This window comes from Triticum urartu, chromosome 1A (assembly GCF_056163025.1).
Source record: "Triticum urartu cultivar PI428250 chromosome 1A, HENAU_Tu73, whole genome shotgun sequence".
In the NCBI taxonomy this organism is placed as follows: domain Eukaryota; kingdom Viridiplantae; phylum Streptophyta; class Magnoliopsida; order Poales; family Poaceae; genus Triticum; species Triticum urartu.
The window spans coordinates 259,954,461-259,981,888 of record NC_141873.1 but is presented as its reverse complement, the minus strand read 5'-3'; the positions used below and the strand labels follow the sequence as shown (position 1 = coordinate 259,981,888).

At 47.1% G+C, this 27,428-nt stretch overlaps 2 protein-coding genes and 1 pseudogene across 2 annotated transcripts; all 3 read left to right on the top strand.

Moving 5' to 3' along the window:
- The first annotated feature begins 1,558 nt into the window (after positions 1-1,558).
- LOC147990770 (uncharacterized) lies at positions 1,559-5,603 on the top strand. The gene is made up of 4 exons (XM_087538384.1): positions 1,559-1,573; positions 2,107-2,593; positions 3,919-3,993; positions 5,303-5,603. Exons 1-4 carry the CDS (start codon positions 1,559-1,561, stop codon positions 5,401-5,403), a joined length of 678 nt encoding a protein of 225 aa, XP_087394510.1. The 3' UTR covers positions 5,404-5,603.
- Positions 5,604-18,390: 12,787 nt separating this feature from the next.
- On the top strand, positions 18,391-19,698 carry LOC147990769 (uncharacterized; annotated as a pseudogene).
- Positions 19,699-23,537: 3,839 nt separating this feature from the next.
- Positions 23,538-25,084, top strand: LOC147990768 (uncharacterized). Its single transcript, XM_087538383.1, has 2 exons — positions 23,538-23,733; positions 24,240-25,084. Exons 1-2 carry the CDS (start codon positions 23,538-23,540, stop codon positions 25,082-25,084), a joined length of 1,041 nt encoding a protein of 346 aa, XP_087394509.1.
- Positions 25,085-27,428: the final 2,344 nt, after the last annotated feature.

The following is a 27,428-nucleotide window of genomic DNA, read 5'->3' as shown; positions in this document are numbered from 1 at the left end:
TTGTGTACCCATAAGTACCACTATGGCTCGTCCGGGCCACCAATACCTCTCTACGCTATCCAGGCCACCAATAGCACTACTAGTAGTCACTCTCAATAACTCTTACCAACAAATACCACTAGAAATCACTCTGGGTCGTCAGGCCCCACATGCACCACTACGAATAACCATGAGTCGTCCTAGGTCAAAAGTACCACTCTCTGAGTCGTCCGAGCTCACAAGTACCGATTGTAGCTGTTCAAGGTTAAAAGTACTGCTCTTAGTCGTCCGGACTGGCAAGTATAGCTCTGAGGCGTTCAGGCTCAGAAGTATGGATCTCACTCGTTCGAGCTCATAGGCTTACAAGTATCAGTCGTTCATGCCTATAAGTGTCGATAATACAACTTTGAGTTGTAGTATCTATTTTAGGTGATTTCCTTTAGTGACATTATAATGTAGATTATTTATGCCCCGCGGGTTGCCACTGCATCACAAGTGTTTTCCAAGTTTTTGAAACAAGAAGCTCAGCCTCTGTCTAAGGTAGGAACTGATGTATAGTTATAAGCAAAATATATGGACTACAGATTGAAGAACAGATGGAAGAAGCAGTTGCTGGTTCCAACTTATGACAAATCATACATACTAAGTTTCCTCGTTTAGCTGCAGAATACTGATAGGGAAATGCATATGTGCAGTAACTTCTTATAGACAAAGTATAGTAATTGCAAAGTAGATATGTCTTTTCTTTGCCAAATCATCTCTTTCCATATCAACGTGGTGCTGTGATCCTCCACTGATCCAACATAGATGAGGACGCCATGCACCATCCCGCGCTTTTCTACCAGCGGTGAGGCTGGGCCGTCTGGCTCCGGCAGCTCCATGTGCCAATTTTTTGCACGTTGGAGGGGTCCTTGATCCACACCTCCACGAGAAGATACTATATCTCACAGCTAGGAGAGAGCACTTCCGCCAAATATCTTCCCAGGTAAGGATATGTTGACTGGAGCCTCATCGTATATTTTCCTAGGGAATATAAATTATCACATATACCTTGATCTTCTCCCTCTGGCTCTAATGATGTGCTTTCGTATATGTCCAGGTCTACAAAATAAAAAACACAGAAATTATGAGATTAATTGTGGTAATCAATTACGTGAAGAACAAAAAAAAAACTTACTAACTAGTTGTTCTGAGGCTCGACCCTGGAGCAAGAAAAACTGCTCATGTGTAGTCACTCAGGATGCGTCCTCCGGAAATAAAAGCATACTCAAAAGACTCTGTGAACACCGAAGTAAATGCATTTAGAAAACAGTAGTAGCGGTACATATATAATGTGATACTGGGTTAAACAGAAGTATATAACAAAGAATGGAGCGGCTTCCAGATAAACACGTGATATATGAGAGATTTAATATTTTCTTATGAAGCGAGAGGCACCAGAAATTTTGAGACATAAATATAAAATCATCCTAGTAGATCAACTTCAGTACTGACTGCTACTGCTACTGCTTCTGCAATTCAAGCTATTCAGATAGTTCAAGCTAGCTTGTTGTGGAATTTAGTTGGGCATGACACCGCAATGCAAAGAGTTCAGGTTAGTTGCAATCCAAGATAGGCAAACAGAGCTTTAGAAATTCATCAGAAAGTATGCAGAGACTAGAGGTGTAACGCCCAGATAATTAAGCTATAGTGACCCTCTACTAATGATGCCATGTCACCATGATTACTGTTGTCAATCTCGCGATAATTTGAATCCCATTCGAATTCAAATCTAATTTAAAGTCAAATACATAAAGTTTTCAAATGGCAAAGTAAAAATGTGGGTTAGGTTGCAAATATTCACTAACAATTTTTCATGAAATAATTAACATTTTGTTTTTATATAAAATTTCCCCTGGATATTAAAACAGTGGACCAACAACACCTTTTTATCCCATTTAAATATAAACTCGAACTAAATAAATTATTTTGAACCCAAACTTTTTGTGACAGTGCAAAATAATGCATAGTAATCATATGGAAGGTTTTACATCTTTCAAAAGTATTTTTATGCTAAAATATAGTATAAAATAGTAGCTTAACAAATAAACAGGAAAGTAAATGGAAAAATACTAGTAAAAAGAAAAGAAACCTAATCTATTGGGCCCCTTGGCCCATCTAGCAAAACGTCCCAGGCCAATCCCCACTTGCCTCCCACCTCTCGCTACAGGAGGCAGGGGTGCCGTGGCGGCCATCCACCGGCGATGGCCGTGCGTGGCGGCCATCCGGCGGCGCTCCCCGGTGACCACCTCGCCTATAAGACCGGCGCCCCCTTCCCACGGCGCCTGGAACCCTAATACCCATTCGCCCCTCTCCCTCTCGCACGAGCCGCCGCCCGAGCTCGGCCATCACCGTGCCATCATCGTCGTCGTGGCCAGAGTCGTCCGGAGCCACGCAGGGATATCCATCAACTTCCCCGCGCTCGTCTTCATCCACCACGCCCACTGGATCAAGCAGAACCGTGCCGAATCGCCGCAACCGGGTCGTCTTCCCCGCCACGGCCGCCGCCTCTTGACGACGATTGCGACGCGTCCGGCCAGCCCCGGCTTCCCTGACTACCTCCACGAGCTCGGTGGTGAGCTCCTCGTTCCATCCCCTCGCCCTCGGTTCTGATCCGTGTCGTTTTCGCCGTAGCTTCCCTTGGACAGCGCTCGGCTGGAGCTTCGGTCCGGCACCCACTAGCCGCTCCTGTTGCCTGCGCCCGCGCCTGAGGCCCCTAGACCGCGCCCCTGGCGCCTACAGTGCGCGCCCATGGCCGCCCCCGAGCCCGTTTGCCGGCGCGTGACCCGTGCCCCCGTCGCTGCTCATCATCGCGACCACGCCTGCATCCCGCGCGCCTTGGCCTCGTGCCACGTCGGCGCCCGCCTCTACGAGCTGCCGCACCGCCCGTCCCCGCTGCCCCGTCGCCTACCGCCTCCTCGCGTGTGTGCTGCTGCTGCTCTTGCCGTGTACTGCTCTCCTACCGCCGCTGCTCTTGTTGATGAGCTGCTGCTCTCCTGCGATGCTTGCTCTCCTACGCTGCTTGCTAGGTGTTGCTGCTAATCACTGCTGCTCGCCTACTGATGCTGCTCGCTAGCTGCTGCGTTGCGCTACTGCTCCTCGTGCTTAGCTGCTGCTATTATACGTTGTTGCTGACCATGGCCATGGCCTGTGCCTTTGTGCATGACCGTGTGATGGATGGCCGGCTCTCTGGATGAGGCCGGCAGTGTTAGTCTAGCTTAGTAGACTAATTAATGTTTTGGTATAGCCTCATGACGTGTGGGGCCACACTTTGTTAAATAAACCTTTTAATTAACTCCAACCAATGACATGTGGGACCGGCTAGCTAATTAGTAAATTAAAATAATAGATAAATTCAGTTACAGATTGTGCATATGACATGTAGGCCCCACTTGTTAGATGACCGGTCAATAGTCAATGTTGACTGCTGACTGGGCAGTTACCTAGTCCACTGGCCCCCATTGTCAGCCTCTTGCGCCTACTCCTGTGTACACTTGCTGTGTACACCTAGCTTTTCCCATTTTAATTCGAAATAATATTAATTCAAGAAAATCTAGGAAATCTTTACAACTTTGAAAAATTATATAAAATAATTTGTAACTCAGATGAAAATAATTTATATATGAAAGTTGCTCAGAACGACGAGACGAATCCGAATACGCAGTCCATTCGTTCACCACACGTCTCTAGCATAGCGAACATGCAATAATCCACCTCCGGTCCGTTTGTCCGAGAATGAGAAACACCGGGAATACTTTTCCGGATGTTTGCCGCCTTTGTCGGTGTCACCTAGTACTACGTTAGGTCACCTCTAGCGCCGCGTATTGCCATGTTATGCTTTGAGATGCTTTGATTGCTCTATTATTTATTGTGTTCCCCTCCGTTGCTTCTTTCCGATAGACCCCGAGACCGACGATGATACCCCTGTGATTGACTACATCGATGACGACCCCTCTCTCTTGCCAGAGCAACCAGGCAAGCCCCCCCCCTTGATCACCAGATATCGCCTATTCTTCTCTCTACTGCTTGCATTAGAGTAGTGTAGCATGTTACTGCTTTCCGTTAATCCTATCCTGATGCATAGCCTGTCATTGTTGCTACAACTGTTGATTCCTTACCTGCAATCCTAAATGCTTAGTATAGGATGCTAGTTTATCATCAGTGGCCATACATTCTTGTCCGTCTGCCATGCTATACTATCGGGCCGTGATCACTCGGAAGTTGATCACGGGTATATACCTATACTTTATACATGATACATGTGATGACTAAAGTCGGGTTGGCTCGTGGAGTACCCGCGAGTGATTCACGGATTGGGGGCTGAAAGGACCTTTGTCCCGACGGCCCTCTGGGTGGATCTTTGTGGCGGAGCGACAGGGCAGGTTGAGACCACCTAGGAGAGAAGTGGGCCTGGCCCTGGTCGGCGTTCGCGGTTATTTTAAAATAACACATTTAACGAGATCTTGGTATTTGATCTGAGTCTGGCTACTGGCCTATACACACTAACCATCTACGCGGGGACAGTTATGGGCACTCGACGTCATGGTATTAGCCGAAGCCTTCGTGACGTCAGCGACTGAGTGACGCGCGTCGGATTGGACCGTAAGCCTGCTCTTGTATTAAGGGGGCTAGTTCTGCTTCCGGCCGCGTTCGCAACGTGCAGGTGTGCAAAGGGCGATGGGCCCAGACCCCTGCGCCATAGGATTTAGACTGGCGTGCTGACCTCTCTGTTGTGCCTAGGTAGGGCTGCGACGTGTTGATCTTCCGAGGCCGGGCATGACCCAGGAAAGTGTGTCCGGCCAAATGGGATCGAGCGTGTTGGGTTATGTGGTGCACCCCTGCAGGGAAGTTAATCTATTCGAATAGCCGTGATCTTCGGTAACAGGACGACTTGGAGTTGTACATTGACCTTATGACAACTAGAACCGGATACTTAATAAAACACACCCTTCCAAGTGCCAGATACAACCGATGGTCGCTCTCTCACAGGGCGACGAGGTGAGGATCATCGGTTAGGGTTATGCTATGCGATGCTACTTGGAGGACTTCAGTCTACTCTCTTCTACATGCTGCAAGACGGAGGCTGCCAGAAGCGTAGTCTTTGACAGGATTAGCTATCTCCCTCTTATTCTGGCATTCTGCAGTTCAGTCCACCGATATGGCCTTTGCACATATACCCATGCATATGTAGTGTAGCTCCTTGCTTGCGAGTACTTTGGATGAGTACTCATGGTTGCTTCTCCTTCTTTTCCCTCTATCCCTTCTACCTGGTTGTCGCAACCAGATGTTGGAGCCCAGGATCCAGACGCCACCGTCGACAACGACTCCTACTACACCGGAGGTGCCTACTACTACGTGCTGCCCGCTGACGACGACCAGGAGTAGTTTAGGAGGATCCCAGGCAGGAGGCCTGCGCCTCTTTCGATTTGTATCCCAGTTTGTGCTAGCCTTCTTAAGGCAAACTTGTTTAACTCATGTCTGTACTCAGATATTGTTGCTTCCGCTGACTCGTCTATGATCGAGCTCTTGTATTCGAGCCCTCGACGCCCCTAGCTTGTAATATGATGCTTGTATGACTTATTTTATTTGTAGAGTTGTGTTGTGGTATCTTCCCGTGAGTCCCTGATCTTGATCGTACACGTTTGCGTGTATGATTAGTGTACGATTGAATCGGGGGCGTCATAAGAGGACATGAAGTAATGTAAGCAGAATGAAGTGAGCAAGTTAAATGTGTCTAGCAAACTGGGCATATTTAGTTTCAGAGGATTCCAATCAGTCAGTTCTACCGCTTAATTTCTATGTATGACTTGAAATGTAAATTATGACCTACATGATTTCCTTGTCTTTTAACCACTTATTTCCTTGGAGACTCAACCATTTCCTTTTGATTTAGAATATTTTCTCTTCGGATAGTTCTAGTGATAATTTATTTTACATTTTGAGTACATGAACAGAAGAAAATATTACTTCTTATACTAACCATTTTTATGCTAGATCTGCAAGTATGAATTTAGTGACATAAACTCTGTAGCCTACTAGTTACTATTAATTTTCAACACTTGTAATATTCCTCTTGTATCTCCTGCTATCTAGTACACATATGTGGAGTTTCTAGTGTTCTAGAATTATGTTTACCACGGAAGCACATCGGTATCATGATTCATGCCATTCTGGTATAAGATGAACTAAACCTTATTCATCAACTCAGCAAATGAAAATACTACATCCTATTTGTACAGATTATGTGTTCTATTATCCTAATGAAACAAGACCTCATTGATGTGTTCGTGTTCCTACTCGAACCTGCAGACCATCCAGAGAATATGCTAATTGGAGAACAAAGGGGAGAACTTGGAGCTTTTATGCTAATTGGAAGAGGGGGTTTACCTTATTGTAGATTGTTACAAATTCTTCTCTAACGCTGCAATCATCTAGTCCTCTTGGATCTTGATCTTGGGGATTCATGTCAGCCTCTTCCAGCGGACCTTGCCGGCGATGGGAATGGTCGGATAGGGGGATGGATTGGTGATGGGAAGAACTGCTGGGGGCCATGGTCGAGGTAAACAACGGCACTGGGCTGAGCACGGTGGAGGTAGGCGGGGCGGACATGGGGGAGGTGGACAGCGGCGCCATGGCAGCCACGGAGGAGGTGGACAGAGGCGCTAGGTCGGTCATGGCGCACGTGGACGGCGGCGCTAGGCCAGCCATGGCAGAGGTGGATGGCGGCAACGTGGCCATGGCGGAGCCATGCGGTGGCGATCCCTAATCCCCGCGGCGGCGTGGCCGGCTAGGTAGATACGTGGGTTCAATGTGGGCACCGCAGGCTATCGTGTGACGGATTTACCCTTGAAAAAATCAACTGGTCCCACTAAAATTTTGTAACGGTGGGTAATTTCTTGTAATTTTAGTTTTGTAACTCCGTGTAACTCCTATTTCCCCACCGTCAGATCAGGGTGGATGGACGGCTCATAAAATCGCCAATCACCATAACAGTTGTATAAAAATATATATCAAGTCAGCTGCTGGATATTTATTATAATTTTGAAGGTGTTGCGTTAACTAACTCATTTTGCTGTTTGGTTTCATATATTTATAAAAAAACTGTGAGTTATTATATCAAGCCAAGAAGACCATTCATGCACCCTACATACTTTTGCTTATCTAGCACATTATTCAGCTCCGGTTAATCTAATGAATTCTCATTTGTGTCCAGGCGAACAATGGCCAACAGGGACCAAGACAATTAGAGCCAGTCAAAAGAATTATTAGAAAGTTTGTGTGGAAGAAAAGTATGACCAGAACTCAGGAAGAGCAGAAAGAGTAAGAATGCCAGTATAATTTACAATCACTACATAATCTACCGGATGAACAATATACTCACGGGCTGCAAAAGTACAAGCAAAAATAAATTGGAAGCTATGTGTTATAAGAATGGGAGAAAACATCATGGGTGAAGAGGAAATGATACATTCAACTCAAGAGGGGAACTCAAGACGGGGACAAAGCGTACTAGAACTAGTGGAAATGAAAAAGAAGGAAAGGATGCTCTACCAGGCAGTGCCCTCAGCTATACAGAATCAACAAATTCTGGACTCGATATTGCAAAAATCATGTACCCGCTGATATTGCCAAGTGATAAGGGCAAATTCAAACTATCAACCAGCACAAGTGACAGAATCATCAGCTGTAGACAGTGCAATAATGGCTGACCAGATGATGAAACGGAGACGACGGGATGAATTAACGAGAACAACACGAATGAAGAGGAAAGCACAAATTCAGCTCAAGAAGAGCAGAAAACGTGCTAGAACCAATAACGGTGAAATAGGCAAGGATGATAACTCCAATGCCAGTAAGATATGGAACTTTGGGGGGCCAACATGCATCTGCCAACACTGCCATGCACTACTGGAATCAGCTAATTTGCCGTCCGCCAGATCTTTGCCGTCTGCTAGCTGACGGCAAAGAAGCTCTTTGCCATGAGCTACCAAAAAGCAGACGACAAAGACCTGGCGGACGGCAAAGAAGCTCTTTGCCGTCCGCCAGGTCTTTGCCGTCAGCCAGCGGACGGCAAAGAATCTTTGCCGTCAGCTGGCAGACGGCAAAGAGAGAGGTGGCCCCCACCCCCCGCCCGTTTGGGAAAAACTTAACGGCCCACCTCTTTGCCGTCTGCCAGCAGACGACAAAGAGGCAAAAGGCGGACGGCAAAGAGGGGCGGACGGCAAAGAGGCAGTATCTAACGGCCCGTATACCCCCCGCCCCTCTCTGTTCTCTCCTCGCCCCACTTCCCACCCCACCGCCGCCGCCTCTCGCCCCCGCCGTCGCCGCCCCGTCGCCCCAGCCAGCTCCTCCACCGCCCCGCCCCCCTCCTCCACCGGCCCTGCCCCAGGTGAGCCCCCCTCCTTTTTTCTGTTTTTTTCTTTTTTAGTTTTAGTTTAGATTTAGTTTTAGGTTTAGTTTTAGTTTAGTTTTAGGTTTAGACTTAGTTTTTTCCTTTTTTTCTGTTTTATTAGTTTTAGGTTTATGTTTAGTTTAGATTTAGTTTTAGTTTTAGTTTTAGGTTTAGTTTAGTTTGAGGAAAGAAGAAGAAGAAGAGAAAAAGAGGAGAGGAGGAGAAGAAGAAGAGGAAAAAGGAAAGGAAGAAGAAGAAGAGGAGGAGGAGAAGAAAAAAGAAGAAGAGGAAGAAGAAGAGAAAAAAGAGGAGAGGAGGAGAAGAAGAAAAGGAAAAAGGAAAGAAGAAGAAGAAGAAGAAGAAGAAGAAGAAGGAAGAAGAAAAGGAAGAAAAGGAAGAATATGAAGAAGAAGAAAAGGAAAAAAGAGGAAAAAAACCCCGACCCGACACGGCACCCCGACCCCGACCCGGCACCCCGACACGACACCCCGACCCCTAGACCCCGACCCGACACGGCACCCCGACCCCGACCCGGCACCCCGACACGACACCCCGACCCCGACCCCGACACCCCGACCCCGAGCCTGACCCGACACCCCGACCCCGACACCGACACGGCACCCCGACCCCGACCCGGCACCCCGACCTGACACCCCGACCCCGAGACCCCGACCCCGACACTGACACGACACCCCGACACCGACACGACACCCCGACACCGACACCCTGACACCACACCCACCCTTACCCCGACACCGACACGGCACCCCGACCCCGACTCGGCATCCCGACCAGACACCCCGACCCTGAGACCCCGACCCCGAGCCTGACCCGACACCCGACCCCGAGACCCCGACCCCGACCCGGCACCCAACCCGACACCCCGACCCCGAGACCCCGACCCCGGGCCTGACCCGACACCCCGACCCCGACACTGACACGGCACCCCGACCCCGAGACCCCGACCCCGACCCCGACACCCCGACCCTGAGCCGGACCCGACACCCCGACCCCGACACCGACACGGCACCCCGACCTCGACCCGGCACCCCGACCCGGCACCCCGACCCCGAGACCCCGACACGGCACCCCGAGCCGGACCCGACACCCCGACCCCGACACCGACACGGCACCCCGACCCCGACCCGGCACCCCGACCCGACACCCCGACCCCGAGACCCCGACACGGCACCCCGACACCGACAGGACACCCCGACCACCCACACCTCCCGAAAAGGTGTTCTTTGGCCTTCCAGAGGCTGACGGGGTCATATATTTGTGAATTATTAGTTAGGTCATATATTTTTCGATTTTGTTATGAAAAACATCATATATAATTGTGTTGATCGTGTAGTTTTAAATGTGCAGTTGTTTCATCGCTACGAGGTTTGGTGTTCGACGACCTCGCCGTGCGTTTGACGAGCTCTGCCCCTTCGTTCGTGGGTGAGCACAAATGACAAGTCCTCCTCCCCCATTAATTATTTGATCTATTCCGATGAAACTTGATAGCTAGCTATATATGTGTCTTGAATCATCAGTATGCGTAACCAATATGTGTCTCCCGTTCAAAAGCGTCATAGTTATAAATATGCATGCATTTGCATATTTATAACCTTGATTCTTTCGAATTGTCCAACGCTATCCATGGACAGCCCGAGTATGTGTAGATTGGGTTCGTTTTTCCATATGCTTTGCTCCGGATCCGACGCATATATTTCGTCAGTGCCTCCCCTGTTGTTCTCCGGGTACACATCCTCTCTGTTTATTGCAGAGACGTGTATCAGGAGAACAGCAGGGAGGTGCTGCCGAAATTTTGCGTCGGATCCGGAGCATAGCATGGGAAAATAAACCCAATCTACACATACACGGGTGGGATTAGGACCTATCATTACCTATTAGAGTGTAGGTTGCATGGACGTAATAAAATTGACAAAGTAGATCAACTGATGAATATATACATGGTGAATTACATATATAATTGTTGTGTGTCCAGTAGCTCTGAAAGTCAAGATGAGTGACCGTGCTTGGATGTATACCGGTCACACTGGTCAGAACAAATGGAGCGCTGAATGGTTCACAAAAACTAAGGGGTTTGTGCAAGCCGCATTTGCAAATGGCCAAAAGAAAACCTGGTGCCCCTGTTTCCGGTGCGGCAATTGGGAAAAGAAGACAGAGGCTGAAATGGGCAAACACCTGCAGAAGAGTGGTTTTACGCCCGATTATACGGTGTGGACATTTCATGGTGAGTCTGCCCAACGTGACCGAGCTGAGGTGGATCGTCGTCGCACCGACGAGCATGGTACCGGGATGGAAAACATGGTGCAAGGCTATGATGATGCTCGGGATTCGGACGAGGAGATGGAGGAATCTGCAAAGGCCTTCAATGAAATGTTGGAGTCTTCGAAACGTCCGCTCCACGAGCAGACTGAGCTTTGTCAGTTGGATGCCATCTCACAAGTAATGGCTCTGAAGGCTCAGTTCAACTTGGGCAGAGAATGCTATGACGCAATTATGACAGTATTTGGACGCTTTCTACCCAAAGGCCATGTAATGCCTGCAAACCTGTACCAGTCGGACAAAATCCTCCGTGCACTGAAGATGCCCTATGAGAAGATACATGCCTGTGAGAAAGGATGTGCCTTATTTAGGCTTGACTATGTGGACTTGAACTATTGTCCCATTTGCAAGTCTTCCAGGTATATTGTGGTAGACAACGGTATGGGTGAGAAGACACAGACCAAAATCCCCGTTAGTGTTCTTCGGTATATGCCAATCGTACCAAGACTTCAGCGTCTTTTCATGGTCGAAGAGACGGCCAGACAGATGACATGGCACAAAACAGGCAAAAGAACCGAACTAGATGCAGATGGGAATCTGATGATGGTACACACATCGGATGGTGTTGCGTGGAAAAGGTTTGATGAATTACATGCTGACAAAGCGGCAGATCCGAGGCATCCTCGAGTTGGCATCAGCACGGATGGGTTCAGTGTGTTTGGTATGACGGCAGCCCAATACAGTTGTTGGCCCGTATTTGTCTTTCCACTCAATCTCCCCCCCGGACAGATTATGCAAAGAAAGAACATTTTCCTGACGTTGATAATTCCAGGACCCAACTATCCGGGCAAAAATATGAATGTGTACATGCAGCCGCTTAAGGACGAATTGCAAGAAGCCTGGGATAATGGGTTCAAGACATACGACGCCTTTAGCAAACGGAACTTCATAATGCGTGTCTGGTACATGTACTCGACGCATGACTTGCCGGCGTATGCGCTATTCGTTGGCTGGTGTGTGCATGGAAGGTTCCCGTGCCCCACATGCAAGGGAGCTCTTGAGTTTCGTTGGCTTCAGGCCGGTCGCAAGTTTTCTTGCTTTGACATGCATAGACAGTTCCTGGATCCTCGCCATAAGTTCAGGAAAGACAAGAAGAACCTCATCAGGGGTAGAGTTGTCAAAAACTCTGCACCACCTGCATTGACAGGCCAACAGACCCTGGATCAGTTAAACGCTCTCGAGCCAGATCCACAACGTCCAGGGTACTTCAAGGGGTATAATACTAAGCATGCGTGGACTCACAAAACATGCTTATGGGATCTGCCTTACTTCAAAGACCTCCTTTGCCCACACAACATCGACGTGATGCACACTGAGAAGAATATCACCGAGGCACTTTTTGGTACATTGTTCGGCATAAATGGGAAGTCAAAGGATAATACTAAGGCTAGAGTCGATCTGGAGGCGCTATGTGATAGGCCGTTACAAAACATGAAAGAACCGAAAGGAAAGCAGAACTGGACGAAGCCAAAGGCATGGTTCAATCTTGGAAGGCCTGCTATGAGGGAAATTCTCTTGTGGGTGCAACAGCAGTTGATGTTCCCCGATGGGTATGCAGCGAATCTAAAGAGGGGAGCGAATCTTGATAAACTGAAGATATTTGGTCTCAAGAGTCATGATTGGCACATATGGATTGAGCGGGTAATGCCGGTGATGTTGCGTGGCTTCATCCCTGAGGATGAATGGCTAGTACTGGCAGAACTCAGCTATTTTTTCCGTGTTCTTTGTGCGAAAGAACTATCGCCTGGCGTGCTAGAAGAAATGGAAGAGTTGGCGCCGGAGTTGATCTGCAAGTTAGAGAAGATCTTTCCACCGGGCTTCTTTAATCCAATGCAGCATTTGATTTTGCATCTCCCGACCGAGGCAAGATTGGGGGGGCCCGTGCAAAATCGTTGGTGCTACCCAACTGAGAGGATGCAGAAGACGCTTTGAGAAAAATGTAAAAATAAACGTAGAATTGAAGCATCGATGGCTGAGGCATTCATCACAGAGGAGGCGGCAAACTTCGTAACAGCGCACTACGAAGCCAAAAATCGTCATTTGCATAATCCGAAGCCTCGGTACAATGCTGACGAGCCTACAAAGGGTGGATCCAACCTCATCCTATTCAAAGGGAATCTCGCACCAGCTAGTGTTTCACATCCAGTATCTTTGGATAACGAAGAATGGCGGACCATTTCGTTGTATATCTTCAACAACCTGATAGAAGTGCGGCCGTACATCGAGTAAGTTCTCGGTACATTGTTTCGCAACTTATATTTCCTTTGAACTACTCTTATTCCTGGATATGTCATACAGTCGATACGTCACCATATTCTCGTATGGAGCGGAGATCCAAAAGGATTCCGTCGAAGAGTATGAGCTTCTCGCAAAGCAAGGAGGTGGCTATCCCGGTTTCATCTCTTGGTTCAAACAAACGGTAATTTCTATTAGACAATTTCATATCATTCGCTAATTTGTGCATAATGCAACAATCCTTTCATATTAAACTTGTAGGCTAATTCAGAGTCTATGGACGCCGAATTGAGACAAGTCGCTAATGGTTTTGACTATAAGGTCCGTTCATTTGACAAGTACGACATCAACGGGTATCACTTTCGTACCTATGGCAAAGAGCTATCTATGGCCGACCGAAAGTCAACAAATTGTTGTGTATCTGCTATCGGCGAAGGAGGTACCGAGTATTATGGGAGAGTTGAAGCAATTTATGAACTTCTGTTCTATGGTGAAAATCCACCGAATGTCGTAGTCTTCAAATGTTATTGGTTTCAGCCGAAGGAGACTAGAAGGACTCATGAACATGTAGGGCTAGTTGAAATCAACCAAAGCACTCATTTAGATGTTCCTGATGTCTATATTATGGCTCAACAGGCGACCCAAGTATTCTATCTACCGTGGGCCTGCCAAACTAATCCAAATCTGAAAGGTTGGGATGTCGTTTATGAAGTGCCGCCACGTGCTAGACTTTCTCCCCCAAAGTAAGAGGATTATGAACCTCACATTAACCCAGACACATATGAAGGAGAATTCTTCCAAGAGACACGTCTTTCCAAAAAGCGTTTCAAGAACCGCTATACTTCACCCCAAAACATTGAAGTAGACAGCGACAATGAATCCGACATCACCCCAGAGGAGGAACAAGAAGAGCCGGAACAAGAAGAGGTTACTGCTGCGGATGACCTGTCAATGCTTGACCGATTACGTCAAGGTGGCCTTGCACATGTTGATGCCAATGAACCCTATGAGCCCGTCATTGATTATAGTGATGATGATGGTTATGCATTTATTGATGATACTGATCGAGATTATTAGTAGTGTCAGGTATTACATTTTTTTATGTTGTACTTGATGATGATACACTTAAGTGATACACATATTATTATTCATGTCGGTCTTTTTTTATGTTGTACTAATTTCGTTTACTGTTTGTCATAGCAGGTGTTGAAAGATGGTGGGCGCTGGTCGGGAGCGTGGTCTGAGGTCTTCCATTCCAGACGCACCTCTCCGCCGAGCGTTGCTGGACAGTATGGCCACACTGCTGGGCCCTTCTTCGTCGACCGCGGTGCCCAGCAGGGGACGAGGTAGGAAGGGAGGAGGTGGGGCACGTGGTCGTGGGAGAGGAGGTAGGGTGACTGCTACGGCACCTTCCTCGCCGCCACCCCCAGCCGTTTCACCCGAGCACGTGACTGCTAGGGTGGACTCGTCCGAGGAGGAGGCTACACGGACTCCGGTCCACGAGCCTCCGGTCCACGGGTCTTGGGCCCACGAGCCTCGGGTCGACTGGCCTTCGGCCCACGAGAGTTCGGCCCACGTGACCCTGGAGGAGCACACGTCCGGATGGGGTACCTGGCCGGATCAGCCCGAGAAGCCGAGTGGCCATGCTGATGATGGCGGGGAGCCGACTGATCTTGAGGAGGAGGGGGGCACCGTCTACCAGCGTGGTGCTACATGGCTCCCGTCCGTGCCGGTGACCTGCGAGCAGAGGTGGTTGATTTTCCCTGATGGGGAGAGGTACGTAAGTGCATTTAATATTTTTGTACCTTGTGCATTCACGTTTTTTCAAATAACTAATGCGTTGGCCTTGTCATGCTGCAGGGGTTGGGACCACCATCATAGTGTCCGCCGGCCCAACTCTGTCCTTGGAGTTCTTTGCCGGCAAAACTTCCCGGGGTTTGTCACGTTGCCTGGTGAGGGTCGGCTTCCAGAGCTTGGATTGAGCTGGGAGCACTACGTGGCTGCCCCGGCCCCGCTGGATGAGATTATCGACGGTGTCGTGTGCAACACGAGGGCAGACATGGTGATCAGAAAGTTCTGGGTAATTTCTCCTTTACACATTTAAAAATCTTCAACTAGCTAGTTATTAATTGTACTAATCAATATTGTCTCATTTGATTGCAGACATTCTACAGGTGTGAGGAGGGATACGAGGAGGACGCGGCACATGTTATTGAGAACGTCTGCAAGCGCCTACTCCAGAACTTACGGCACGAGGCTCGGGTGCAGGCTGTTCGAGACTACTACGCCTTGCGTGGTATCAAGAAGACCAAGCCGGCGTGCCGCGATAAGTTCCTGAGTAAGGAGCAGTACATGAAGGTAATTCTTAAGGCCTTCTCTACTTAAGTTCCTTCATTTACTAATTCTTAGCCGTAGCGCTCAAGTTTCTATTTGCTAACTTAGGCGCCTCCGAGATGGTGTGTGGATCGGATGGATTGTTGGGAGGTGTTGGTCGATGAGTGGTGCTCACAACGATGGCTAGCCCTCCACAACGAGGCCAAGGACAAACGTGCCCAAATGGAAGGTGTGCCACACCATCAAGGCAGCTCCAACTTATATCAGTTCGGGCGCAACTGGGTATGTGGTTTGCTTCATGATTCATGCAATTCATTCATCATGCTAGCTTGAGCCCTTTAATTACTAATTTTCATTGTTTCTCTCTTTCAGGCACGCTACAATAAGGCGGATAAGGTGCCAGAGGTGTACGACCTGTATGCCATGGCCCACACTGCCTCTTTCAAGAAAGTCAAGGCTTTCTCTCAGTCTGACCTCGATGATGCAAACAACTTCACCAACATCTCCTCCCACAACAAGCTCGTGAGATATAGAGATGAGGGGAAGGCGAGGAAAGGGGAGGACTTTAACCCGAGCCAGGGTCCCATTGATCCAGAGCTGTTGATGATATCTGGTGGCGGGAGGTCCCATGGCTCCATAGCCATTGGAGATGGACTTATCCGTTGTCCTAGCACTCTCCCGGAGATCAAGGCGCGCCAGTCGAGCTCCGCTCCTGAGATAAGGCCTCGTGAACGGCCAGTGCAACTCGCCATCAAGGTTAGTGATACGTACTCAGTTATCTTTCTCCATTACATTGTGTGCGCTTCCATCAATGATTACAAATGGTCATGTGAGTGGTGTTGCAGGCTGCTATACAGAGTGAGAGAGATAGAACGGAGAAACTTCTGGCGGAGGCGGCAGAGAGGCAGCGGGAGTTGGAGGAGAGGACGACAAAGATGATGGAGGAGGAGAGGGCACGGAATGACATGCAGGCAAGGGCCATGTACGAGCTCCTTGTGGTAAGTTTCTTCTGCAGATTAGCCAAAACATTCATGTAGTGTTTGTCTCATTACTAACTAGTATGACTAAGTCGTCAAAACCAAATGTGCAGTCTGTGTGCGAGAAGACAGGTCAGACCGCTCCGCCGATGCCAGTGATTGCTCCTGGGACCACGGTGAGTTTTATTGAATGGACATTACTTGCTAGTCTTAACATTTGAGTGTCATCATGCTAACAAGACATTGGAAATGATCTTTGGTGCAGCGTAACTCCAGACAAGCATCGCACGATCCTTCTCCAGCTACCAACACGAGCCACCCCGCTCCTACACCTCCTACATCTTGGTAAGTTTATCTAGTGTTTTGCTTAACACATGCATAAAGACCTAGACTTAGCTTTATTTCCTCCAATGCTTACCATAATGACCTAGACTTAGCTTCTTCACCTCCAAAATGACTTAATAAGCTTACTGACCTCCAAAACCATCCATTTTACCTAAGTTAGCTCTAAAACGATCTGTACTTAGCTTACTTATGTCAAAAATTGCATAATTAGCTTAGTTAGCTTATAGACGATCCATTTTACCTAAGTTAGCTCTAAAATGACCCATTTTACCTAGGTTAGCTTATAAATGATCCAGTTCATCCAAGTTAGCTCAAAAATGACCCATTTTACCTAGATTAGCTCCTAAATGATCCATTTTACCTACGTTAGCTTTAAAATGACCCATTTCACCTAGGTTAACTCCAAAATGACCAATCTTACCTAGGTTATCTCATAAACGATCCATTTCAACTAATTTATCTCATAAACGATCCATTTCACCTAGGTTACCTAAAAAACGATCCATTTCACCTAAATTAGCTTATAAATGATCCATTTTACCTAAGTTAGCTCAAAAAGATCCATTTCAACTAGATTAGCTCATAAATGATCCATTTCACCTAAGTTAGCTAAAAAACGAGCCATTTCAACTAAGTTAGCTCATAAATGATCCATTTCATCTAAGTTAGCTAAAAAAGATCCATTTCACCTTAGTTACCTGAAAAACGATCCATTTGACCTTAGTTAGCTCATAAACGACCCATTTCAACTAAGTTAGCTCATAAATGATCCATTTCACCTTAGCTAGCTCATAAACGACCCATTTCAACTTAGTTAGCTCATATATGATCCATTTCACGTAAGTTAGCTCATAAATGACATACTCTTCTTGTTCTAGTCTTCTTCTTGTTCTACTCTTCTTGTTCTAGTCTTCTTCTTGTTCTACTCTTCTTGTTTTAACTTTCTTATTTTTCATTTTGCAGAGTTCATTCACTTGACGAAAGCTTGCATAGATGGAGTGCTCCTTATCCCTTTCTCTGTTTCTTTTGTATCGTTGAACTATGCATGTATCGTTGGATGAAACTATTGTAATATATATGGTTGGATGCCTCTATGTTGAACTTGTTATGTATGATGGAACTATGCATGTAATATATATGGTTGGATGATGAAGTTATGTGTTGGATATCTTATATGTTTGCTCTGTAATGGCCTTTTGAAATATATCTATATATGTCATCTATATTTGTGATGAAAATTGTTGGATTTAATAAAAAACAGATAAAAGAGCCAATATGCAGGCTCTTTGCCGTCTGCCACCGACGGCAACGGCCTCTTTGCCGTCTGCCGCGGACGGCAAAGAAGGCACGTGGCATCCAGCTGTGCTTCCTGGGAGCTGACCCGTTTGGTCAGTTTGCCTACAGTGGCAGACGGCAAAGACTTTGCCATCAGTGGCAGACGGCAAAGAACCTGCCATGTAGTGACGTGTAGATGACATCATACGGCGGACGGCAAAGACACTAGAAAGTTTGCCGTCAGCGGCGGACGGCAAAGGCCTGCCGTTAGCCACTTAACGGACTGACAGCGCAATTATTGCCGTCCGCCTACTTTGCCGTCTGCTGCGCTCTCTTTGCCGTCTGTGGCGGACGGCAAAGACTTTGCCATCAGTAGCAGACGGCAAAGTAGCTATTTACCGAAGCCTACTTTGCCGGAGCCTTTTGCCGTCCGCCGTGGCGGACGGCAAAGTAGCTGATTCCTGTAGTGATGCACTTATGTGGCATGAAGAAATACAATCTTATGGATGTAGAGAGCCAATCTCTGGGATATGCTGCAAACGAGGACAGGTTATCTTGCCACCATTGAAAGAACCGCCACCATACCTTACGAGTTTGTTGAGAATAGATGGAGGAAAAAGATCAGCAAACTACCGGAAAAACATTAGGTCTTACAACTCCATGTTTGCATTCACATCAATGGGGGCTACTTTAGATAAGAAAATAAATAAAGAGCATGGACCTTATGTTTTCCGACTGAATGGCCAGAACCGCCACCAGATAGGTACCCTGCTACCTCAAGAAGGAAATAAGCCTCGTTTCCAGCAGTTGTATATCTATGACACGAATAATGAGATCCATAACAGGGTAGAAGCATCAAGATCTGGTGGACGTGATGGCTCACTAGATGAAACAATTGTCAGTGGCCTACTAAGCATGCTCGACGAGAATAACACACCAGCACAATCATTCCGAATGGCAAGAGATAGATTTAAAGAAGACGACTACGACAACTTCACTCTATGTTTACTTGGCAACAGGGATCAAGATGGGAGGCAAGATAACATGCCATCAACATCGGAAGTTGCTGCACTTATAGTCAAAGATCCAACCCAAAAACATTATGTGCGTGACATTGTTCTCGAGTACAAAGATATGAAACCTAAAAGAATTTCAGAAATCCATCCAAATTCATGGCCATGCAATACCCATTGCTCTTCCCATATGGAGAAGATGGTTATAGACTTGGAATCAAATACAACAAAAAGAAAGGTGCAAGTAACAAGAAATATATCACCATGCTGGAATACTATGCATATCATCTCCAACAGCGCCCAGGTCAGTCAATGTTGCTGCTAACATGTGGAAATCTATCAATGCCGTTCATAGTAGATGTCTATACATGCATCGGACAGTGTAGACTCAATTGGTTCAGAAAAAATCAAGGAAAATTAAGAACAGAACTTTATGATGGACTACACGACGCATTCAGAAAAGGAGACACACTGACAGAGCAAGTAGGGAGGAGAATAGTACTCCCAGCAAGTTTCACAAGAAGTCCTCGAAACATAGAGCAGAACTACCAAGATGCGATGGCAATATGCTGGAAATCCTGACTTGTTCGTAACATTCACATGCAACCCTAATTGGCCTGAGATTCAATTAATGCTAGATGAAGCCGGGAACCAGAAACCAGCACAACGACCTGATATTGCAGTTCGAGTGTTCATGATAAAGCTAAAAGAGCTCATGTTTGATATTAAAAGAAAACAACATTTTGGAAAGACTAAAGCAAGTAAGTATTAGTAAATCATCACTTATCAGTAATACATGCTTGCACTTTTTTTATGACCGGTAATTTACTAATATAATTTTTTTTAAATGCAGTCATCTTCACAATAGAATTCCAGAAGAGAGGACTCCCACATGCCCATATACTAATATTCCTTGACGGAAAAGAGAAAGGGAAGCATCTCAAGCCCTCACAAACAGATGAAATTATATGCGCTGAAATCCCGGACAAGGATAGGGATCCAGTAACATTTGAAGCTGTCAAGAATTTTATGATGCACGGACCATGTGGAGAGGCAAATCCAAAGTCACCCTGCATGGAAAAACATATGTGCAGTAACTACTTTCCAAAAGAATTCTGTGATGAGACGGTCATTGATGAAGACAACTACCCAAGGTAAGGAGACGAGATAATGGCCGCCAAATAGACAAGGGAGGAGTCAAGTTGAACAATGGATTTGTTGTACCATACAACAAAGATCTCCTGGTAAAATTCCAAGCACACATAAATGTGGAGTTGTGTCATCGATATATGTCAATCAAATATCTCTTTAAGGATATCTGTGAAGGAGATAACCAAGCAACAGCACTGGTCGAAGAAACAGACCAATCAAAAAACTATGATGAGATTAAAATGTACCTTAGATGCAGATACATAACAGCAACTGAAGCATGCTGGCGAATATTCAAGTTTCCTCTACAGTACCAGCAACCATCTGTTCAGAGGCTATTGTTCCACGAGGAGAACAAGCAACAAGTCATTTTTCCTAACTCAACAAACCTAGAAAAAATAATACAGCGCCCAAGATCAAGTACCACTATGTTTACTGAGTGGATGGAGACAAATAAAAAACACAAAGATGCGAGAGAATTAACATATTTGGAGTTTCCTACAAGATGGACATGGAAAAAATAGAAGTGGACAAGGCGGAGAGGAGGAAGGAACATTGGCAGGATATACAATGCTCATCCTGCAAGCGGAGAAAGGTACTATCTTAGAGTTCTTCTCAACATTGCGAAGGGTTGCATGACATTTGAAGACATCAGGACTGTCAACGGAATCGTGCACTCATCATACAAATTGTTAGAATAAATCCGAGGTATACTGTCGATCATCCGAGGATCAAGAAACCATACGAGCACGACACCGAGATTTGTTAACGAGGTTCACCGATATGGCTACATCCCCGGGGCCTGACTATGGGCGCTCATCCCCATGACACTGCTACAATACCGCACCCGGTCACCCTGGACACCGGCACATGCCGCCGGCTTCCCCTGCGTTCCGGTGCTATTATGTTGGCATAGGTTACATCATGTGTCTAGCCCCGCTATATATGAGAGGCCTAGGATACAAATGTCCTACTTGGACACGACTACATATCCTATGTAAACACAATAGAATTACAAGTCCAACTGTAACCTACCTTGTACATTATATTCGACACAACTCTAACAAACTCCACCTTGGCGAATATACTCCACCACCCTGGATCTGTCAATGCTCAAACTTCCATGTACATTGAACTTGAGTTTATCCCATGAGCACTGCTGCTACTCCAAAGACTCCATATGACTCCACCTGCAACTTGTAGTCCCTTCTTTTCTTAACCACAGTCAACACTCGAGCAAAATAAAGTTCCTTGTCACTCTAGTTTGTGATCCCAACTTTCAGAGTATCAGTCCAATGCCATCACACACTGATCACTGACCTGCATGAAAATGAACAACTCACATATTGGATGTCACACATAAGAGTTACCTGAACTCAACATCACCGCTCCTTTCTTGACAGTCTGTCTGAAACTTGAAGGAATTTCAGCATTGCTTGTAATCATCCCGAGTCAAATTCGCAGTTTTCTCACCACATGTATGACCACCAGAGCCCTGGCCCGTCTCGATGCCCCGTGCGTACCGCACGCCTCGCCGCTATTACTGCGTCGAACCTCCACTGTCTCGGTCGAGTCTCAAGGGTCGCGAAACCACACCACTCAACCTCACTACAGAGTACCATCGATCATCACCGACCGATGACGAGTTTCACGCTTCCATCAGACCACTGGGCTCCAGTCCGAACTGCGTGCCACTCGCTTTTCCCCTTTGCTGAATAGGCTTTGATTCCCTGGATCATTACATTGCAGCCCCCTCAATCCAGCTCCACCTTCAACATGACTCCATGGTAGATGATCAGTCCACCCCTTGTGCCCCGTCGACTTCAAGATCTCATGTGCACTGTCTTGAATCAACCCCGCGCCATAGTCTTGTCGAAGCCGCACAAGCCATCGGGCCTGCGCCACGTGTTTCCACGCCCCAGAAGTCGGTCACCATCAACATCACGCACCTATGTCGTCATCGCCGATCTCACCACCGTCTTCTGTACTAATCGACTCGCGTCGATCCGTCAGACTGCCTAGTCCGACCCAGCCAATCTCGTTCGACTGTATGACACACTGTCCTCCACTTCACATAATCTCCAAGCCCTCCAAGCAATCTTGACAGAAAAACTTCCATGCAAACCTGACCCGAAGAATTCTTTACACAATTATTTTTCTGGCCACTATTTGCTAGTGCATCTCCATGTACCCTTATAGCAGCAAAGAGAAACATCTTCCTGCCCAAAGGACACACACACACGCTCGTCTCATGTGAAGTATGAACACTCGTGCCCTTTTTTCCAAAACAAATCTCTCACGTCTTGGCCTTTGCACGTGTAGCACCATCCGGCCTTGTTCAGCGCTGCCAGCCCAGCCATGGGCCAGCGAGCAGCCATCCACCCAGCCGCATCCGACTGGGCCTTGGGCCGCATGGGCTGCAGCCGCCGCTGCCATGTTGCACGCGTACGCTCGCCCGATCGATGCGCCGATGCGCTGACCGATCGCCGCACGTCCCTGCTGCCGCAATGCACACATGCAAGCCTTCTGCTGATCCAATCTCGCCGAGTCCGCTTCCGATTGCTCTTTTTAAATCTTGACTCTGGCCACCAGACAATGCTTCCGATCAACTAGCCAGCTGCTTCCAATTGCTTTAGATGCGACGATCTCTGATTGCTGCCGCACGTACGCCGTGTCTCCACAGCCGCCGGTCTTCATCGCTTTCCTCTAAATCAACTTCCGCGACCTTTTCAAACCTTGCTCTGATACCACTTGTTAGAATAAATCCGAGGTATACCGTCGATCATCCGAGGATCAAGCAACCACACGAGCACGACACCGAGATTTGTTAACGAGGTTCACCGATATGGCTACATCCCCGGGGCCTGACTATGGGCGCTCCTCCCCATGACACCGCTACAATACCGCACCCGGTCACCCTGGACACCGGCACATGCCGCCGGCTTCCCCTGCGTTCCGGTGCTATTATGTTGGAATAGGTTACATCATGTGTCTAGCCCCACTATATATGAGAGGCCTAGGATACAAATGTCCTACTTGGACACGACTACATATCCTATGTAAACACAATAGAATTACAAGTCCAACTGTAACCTACCTTGTACACTATATTCGACACAACTCTAACACAAATCAGCATGTCATGCGCTAGGATTTCTTGAGGATGACAAGGAGTGGACTGAGTGCATCAAGGAAGCAAACGAATGGGCATCTGGGGTGCAACTACGCCAATTGTTTGCAACTATTTTGTGCTATTGTGAGGTTACAGACCCAAGGATGTTCTGGAAATCCAACTGGGAGGCACTCTCTAAAGACATACAGCACACACCAAGCTGGGTCACAAACTTTCCGCCCCCCTGCACTCCTTCACACAATAGAAAATGCACTTTAATAGAAATTGAGAAGCAAATGGGACAAGCCAGAAGATAAGTAGAGGATTACCCTGGAATAGAGCTACCAAACATGCCCGAGTTAAATGTAATTGAGAACAGACTTATAAATGAACAAATGAACTACAACAAAGACAAGTTGAAGGCTGAACATGTGCAACTAGTTAAAAAATTAAATTTGGATCAGAAGAAGGCCTTCGATGCCATAATAGAATCAGCAGATCAATCATTGGGGAAAATGATATTTGTGGATGGCTATGGCGGGACAGGTAAGACTTACCTTTCAAAAGCAATCACTACAAGACTAAGATCGGAGGGAAAAATCGTACTTGCAGTTGCATCTTGTGGCATCGCAGCGCTTCTGCTTCAAGGAGGTAGAACAGCACACTCAACATTCAATATTCCAATCAACCTGACAGGTCAATCTACATGCTACATCAAACAAGGTTCCTAGGTGGCTGATCTATTAGTGAAGACATCACTGATACTATGGGATGAAGCTCCAATGGCGAACAAAAAAAATGCTTAGAGGCACTTGACAAGAGCCTAAGAGATGTGCTCAGGTTCACCAATGAGAATAGTTGCAACAAGCCCTTTGGCGGCATGACAGTTGTTCTAGGAGGGGACTCTCGACAAATCCTCCCTGTTGTGCCAAGGGGAAGAAGGGAGCACACTATAAGTGCATCAATCAAATGCTCATACCTCTGGCAACATTTCAAGGTATTCAACCTTACCAAAAATATGCGTCTCAATTCTCTGTCCAATGATCAAGCAGAGCAGCATAAGACTGCGGAATTTGCGGAATGGATACTACAGATCGGTAATGGAGACACATGTTTATTAGATGAAAAGGAGTATGTAAGTATCCCCAGTGATCTGCTGCTAGAAAAAGGAGATAATCCGAAAACAAAAATCATCCAAAGTACCTATCCTGACCTCCAGGACAATATCTGCACACAGAAGTTCCTGGAAGAAAGGGCGATATTGTGTCCTTTGAACGAGAGCGTCAATGAGATCAATGAGCATATTATGGGTCAAATCCAAGGCGACAGGATGACATACCTGAGCTATGACAGGATGAGCAGATCAATGTCTTACAGCCATGAAATGGAATTGTTGTATACTACAGAGTTTCTAAACAAGTTAAAGCACCCAGGATGTCCAGATCACCTACTTGAGCTCAAAGTCGGTCTGCTAGTGATGCTTCTTCGCAACATCAATCAAAGTGCAGGGCTATGCAACGGTACAAGAATGACAATCACAAAACATGGAAAAAGAGTCGTCGAAGCACAGATCATAACTGGAGCACACGTCGGTACTAAGGTATGCATCCCTCGGATCATCACACTGACATTCAAGCCTAAATGGCCATTTGTACTAGAAAGAAAGCAATATCCTCTATCCGTGTGCTTCACAATGACAATCAACAAGAGCCAGGGGCAATCTTTGAACAAGGTCGGCATCTACTTGCCCAGGCAAGTTTTCACTCATGGGCAACTCTATGTGGCGGTCTCCAGAGTAACAAACAGGGATGGCCTGAAGATCCTGATCGCCGACGACGACGAAGAACACGCAAGCAAAGGGATGGTGAAGAACATAGTGTACAAGGAGATCTTCTGAAATGCCTATCTGTAGCAGTGTCGTACTGTTCTATGTAGTAAATAAAGTTAGGTATCTTCTAAAATGCCTATCTGTAGCAGTGTACAAGGATATCTTCTAAAATGCCTAGCATTTTAGTACTGTTCTATGTAGTAAGTTATGTCAAGATTGGGCGTGATGCACTTCCGGCCATCAGTAAGCTGGTGTTCTACAGCACGGTTGCAGCGCAACTGATGCCAAGACTATAAACCGAGGATATGTGCTTTGGTTAATCTCTTGTACTAGTGTACCATCTATTTGCTCAAATTTGTGTTTTTATCTCATCACTGAGACTGGATTACGGGCCAACAATTCGAGGTTGTACCCGAACCCGTCGAACAGTACAAAATGGTGCGCTGAAGCAAAAAGGGGGAGGTGGTTCTAGTACCGGGCGGAGTTGACGGCGCAGGGGGGTAGTGTGAGCGATAGTGCTGATGGCGGTGGTGAGTTCCGGTGGGCTGCGTCGACGTTGATATTGAGACGGCGGCGACGACCCCGATGGGGGGTGGGGGGAGGAGGGGCAAATTTTGGAGAGGAGAAGGCGCAGTACTTATTATTTTACGTATTTTATTTTTGAACATAAGAAGGTGCAATACTGTTGCATGTTGGTAGGCCTGTTCGAATAAGCGGGAGGAGGATTCAGAAGCGCGTTGATTTATTAGAAATCATCTCTTTCTTAACGAAAATGCTAGACTTACAAAAGGTTTTTACATAAACTACGTAACTAATAATCTCTCTTAGGGTTTAGGGTTTAGATATCCTCTCTTTCTTAAAAAAAAGGCTAGACTTACATTAAGGTTTTTACATAAGCTATGTAATCTTCCAACTAATAATCGAGAAATGATTAAAAGCATCCAGCCGATTCTTTCGCGTCCATCGCGTCGAGAGCCAATCACATATTAGTCTAGTCCCACGCACTGCAACTCAAAATTTTACAACACCGTCCATGTTTTGGAAACATGGAGAATGTTGCAGTGACAATTTGATAGTGCAGATAATTCTTTTGCGGCATAACCTTTTGTTATAAAAAATTCTGCAACATAATCTCTATTGCAAAAAAAATTTGCAACATAACCTCTGTTGCAAAAAAAAATCTATAACACAACCTTTGTTACAAAAAATTTCTGCAACATCATCTCTGTTGCAATTTTTTTTGCAACACAAGATATGTTGCAAAAGTGAAGAACGACTCGGACACTAGGTGCTAGACTTGTGTCAAATCTGACGACTCCCAAGGCGGCGGATCTCCCCCCTAATTTAAAGGGGATGGGCCCTCTCTCACCCTACGTCCAATCATAGTCTCCCACATTGTCTTTTACGTTCTTCTATAACTAATAATCTCTCAAAGGAGGCCAAAAGGCCCCCCTACTTCAGTCAAATTTATACTAAATCAATGATTCTTATTTTATCAAACAAAATATGTATATGGCAACTGTCGGGGGTTGGGAGCGACATATGCCAACGGATGGCTTATCATGGTGGGGGCGAGTAGAACGTCGCCGGTGCCTGGAAACGGGATGAGGCATAGACACGAACGCCGGCATACTTTACCCAGGTTCGGGGCTCTCCTAGGAGATAACACCCCTAATCCTGCTCTGCGGGGTCTCCGCATGATCACTAAGGCAAAGTGAGTACAATGGTGCTCCTTGAGCTGTATCTGTGGATAGGAGAAGGCAAGCCTAGCTCTCTCCCTTCTCCAAGGTCTGGTCTAGTTCTAATGAATCGGAGCCCTTTGCATGGGTGTCCTGGGGGTTTTATATAAGCCTACCCCCAGGGGTACAATGGTAAATTGTAGGGGCGTAGGGCCCAGCCGCCAGTCTCTTCGCCTGCGGGCCCTCTTGCCGACTGCTGGGGCCCGCCGATTGGTGGGCCCAGCTGACTGGTCGGGTATGGAGCCGACAGGCCGCACCCGCCACTGGCGGGTCCTGCCGGCTGCTGATTACTGTAGCCGTGCCTCTAATGACGCAGGCTTGGTTATGAGGTCGTGGCTACAGTCCGGCCGCCTGGCAGACGATTAATGTAGCCTCTCCCCGTCTCGTCTGGTTAATGGCGTGTGGGACCCATGGGAGGGGCAGGTCGACTTCCGCGGACCGGCTCCCTACGGGTCCGACTGGTGGTGCCCTTGCCGTCTTCTGGACTCTCACTGACCGGTAGGGCCGGTCCTCCATGGATCATACTGTCAGACCGTCGTGGGTACAGGACTCCGCCCACTATTGCTAGTGTCAGGGATGGCATGGCAACAGTGATGTGCCAGTCGGAGATCTCCGCTGGTACAACGCACTGTGCCCTGGCCATCCCCCGGAAAAGGGGAGGAAGTGGGCTTTAC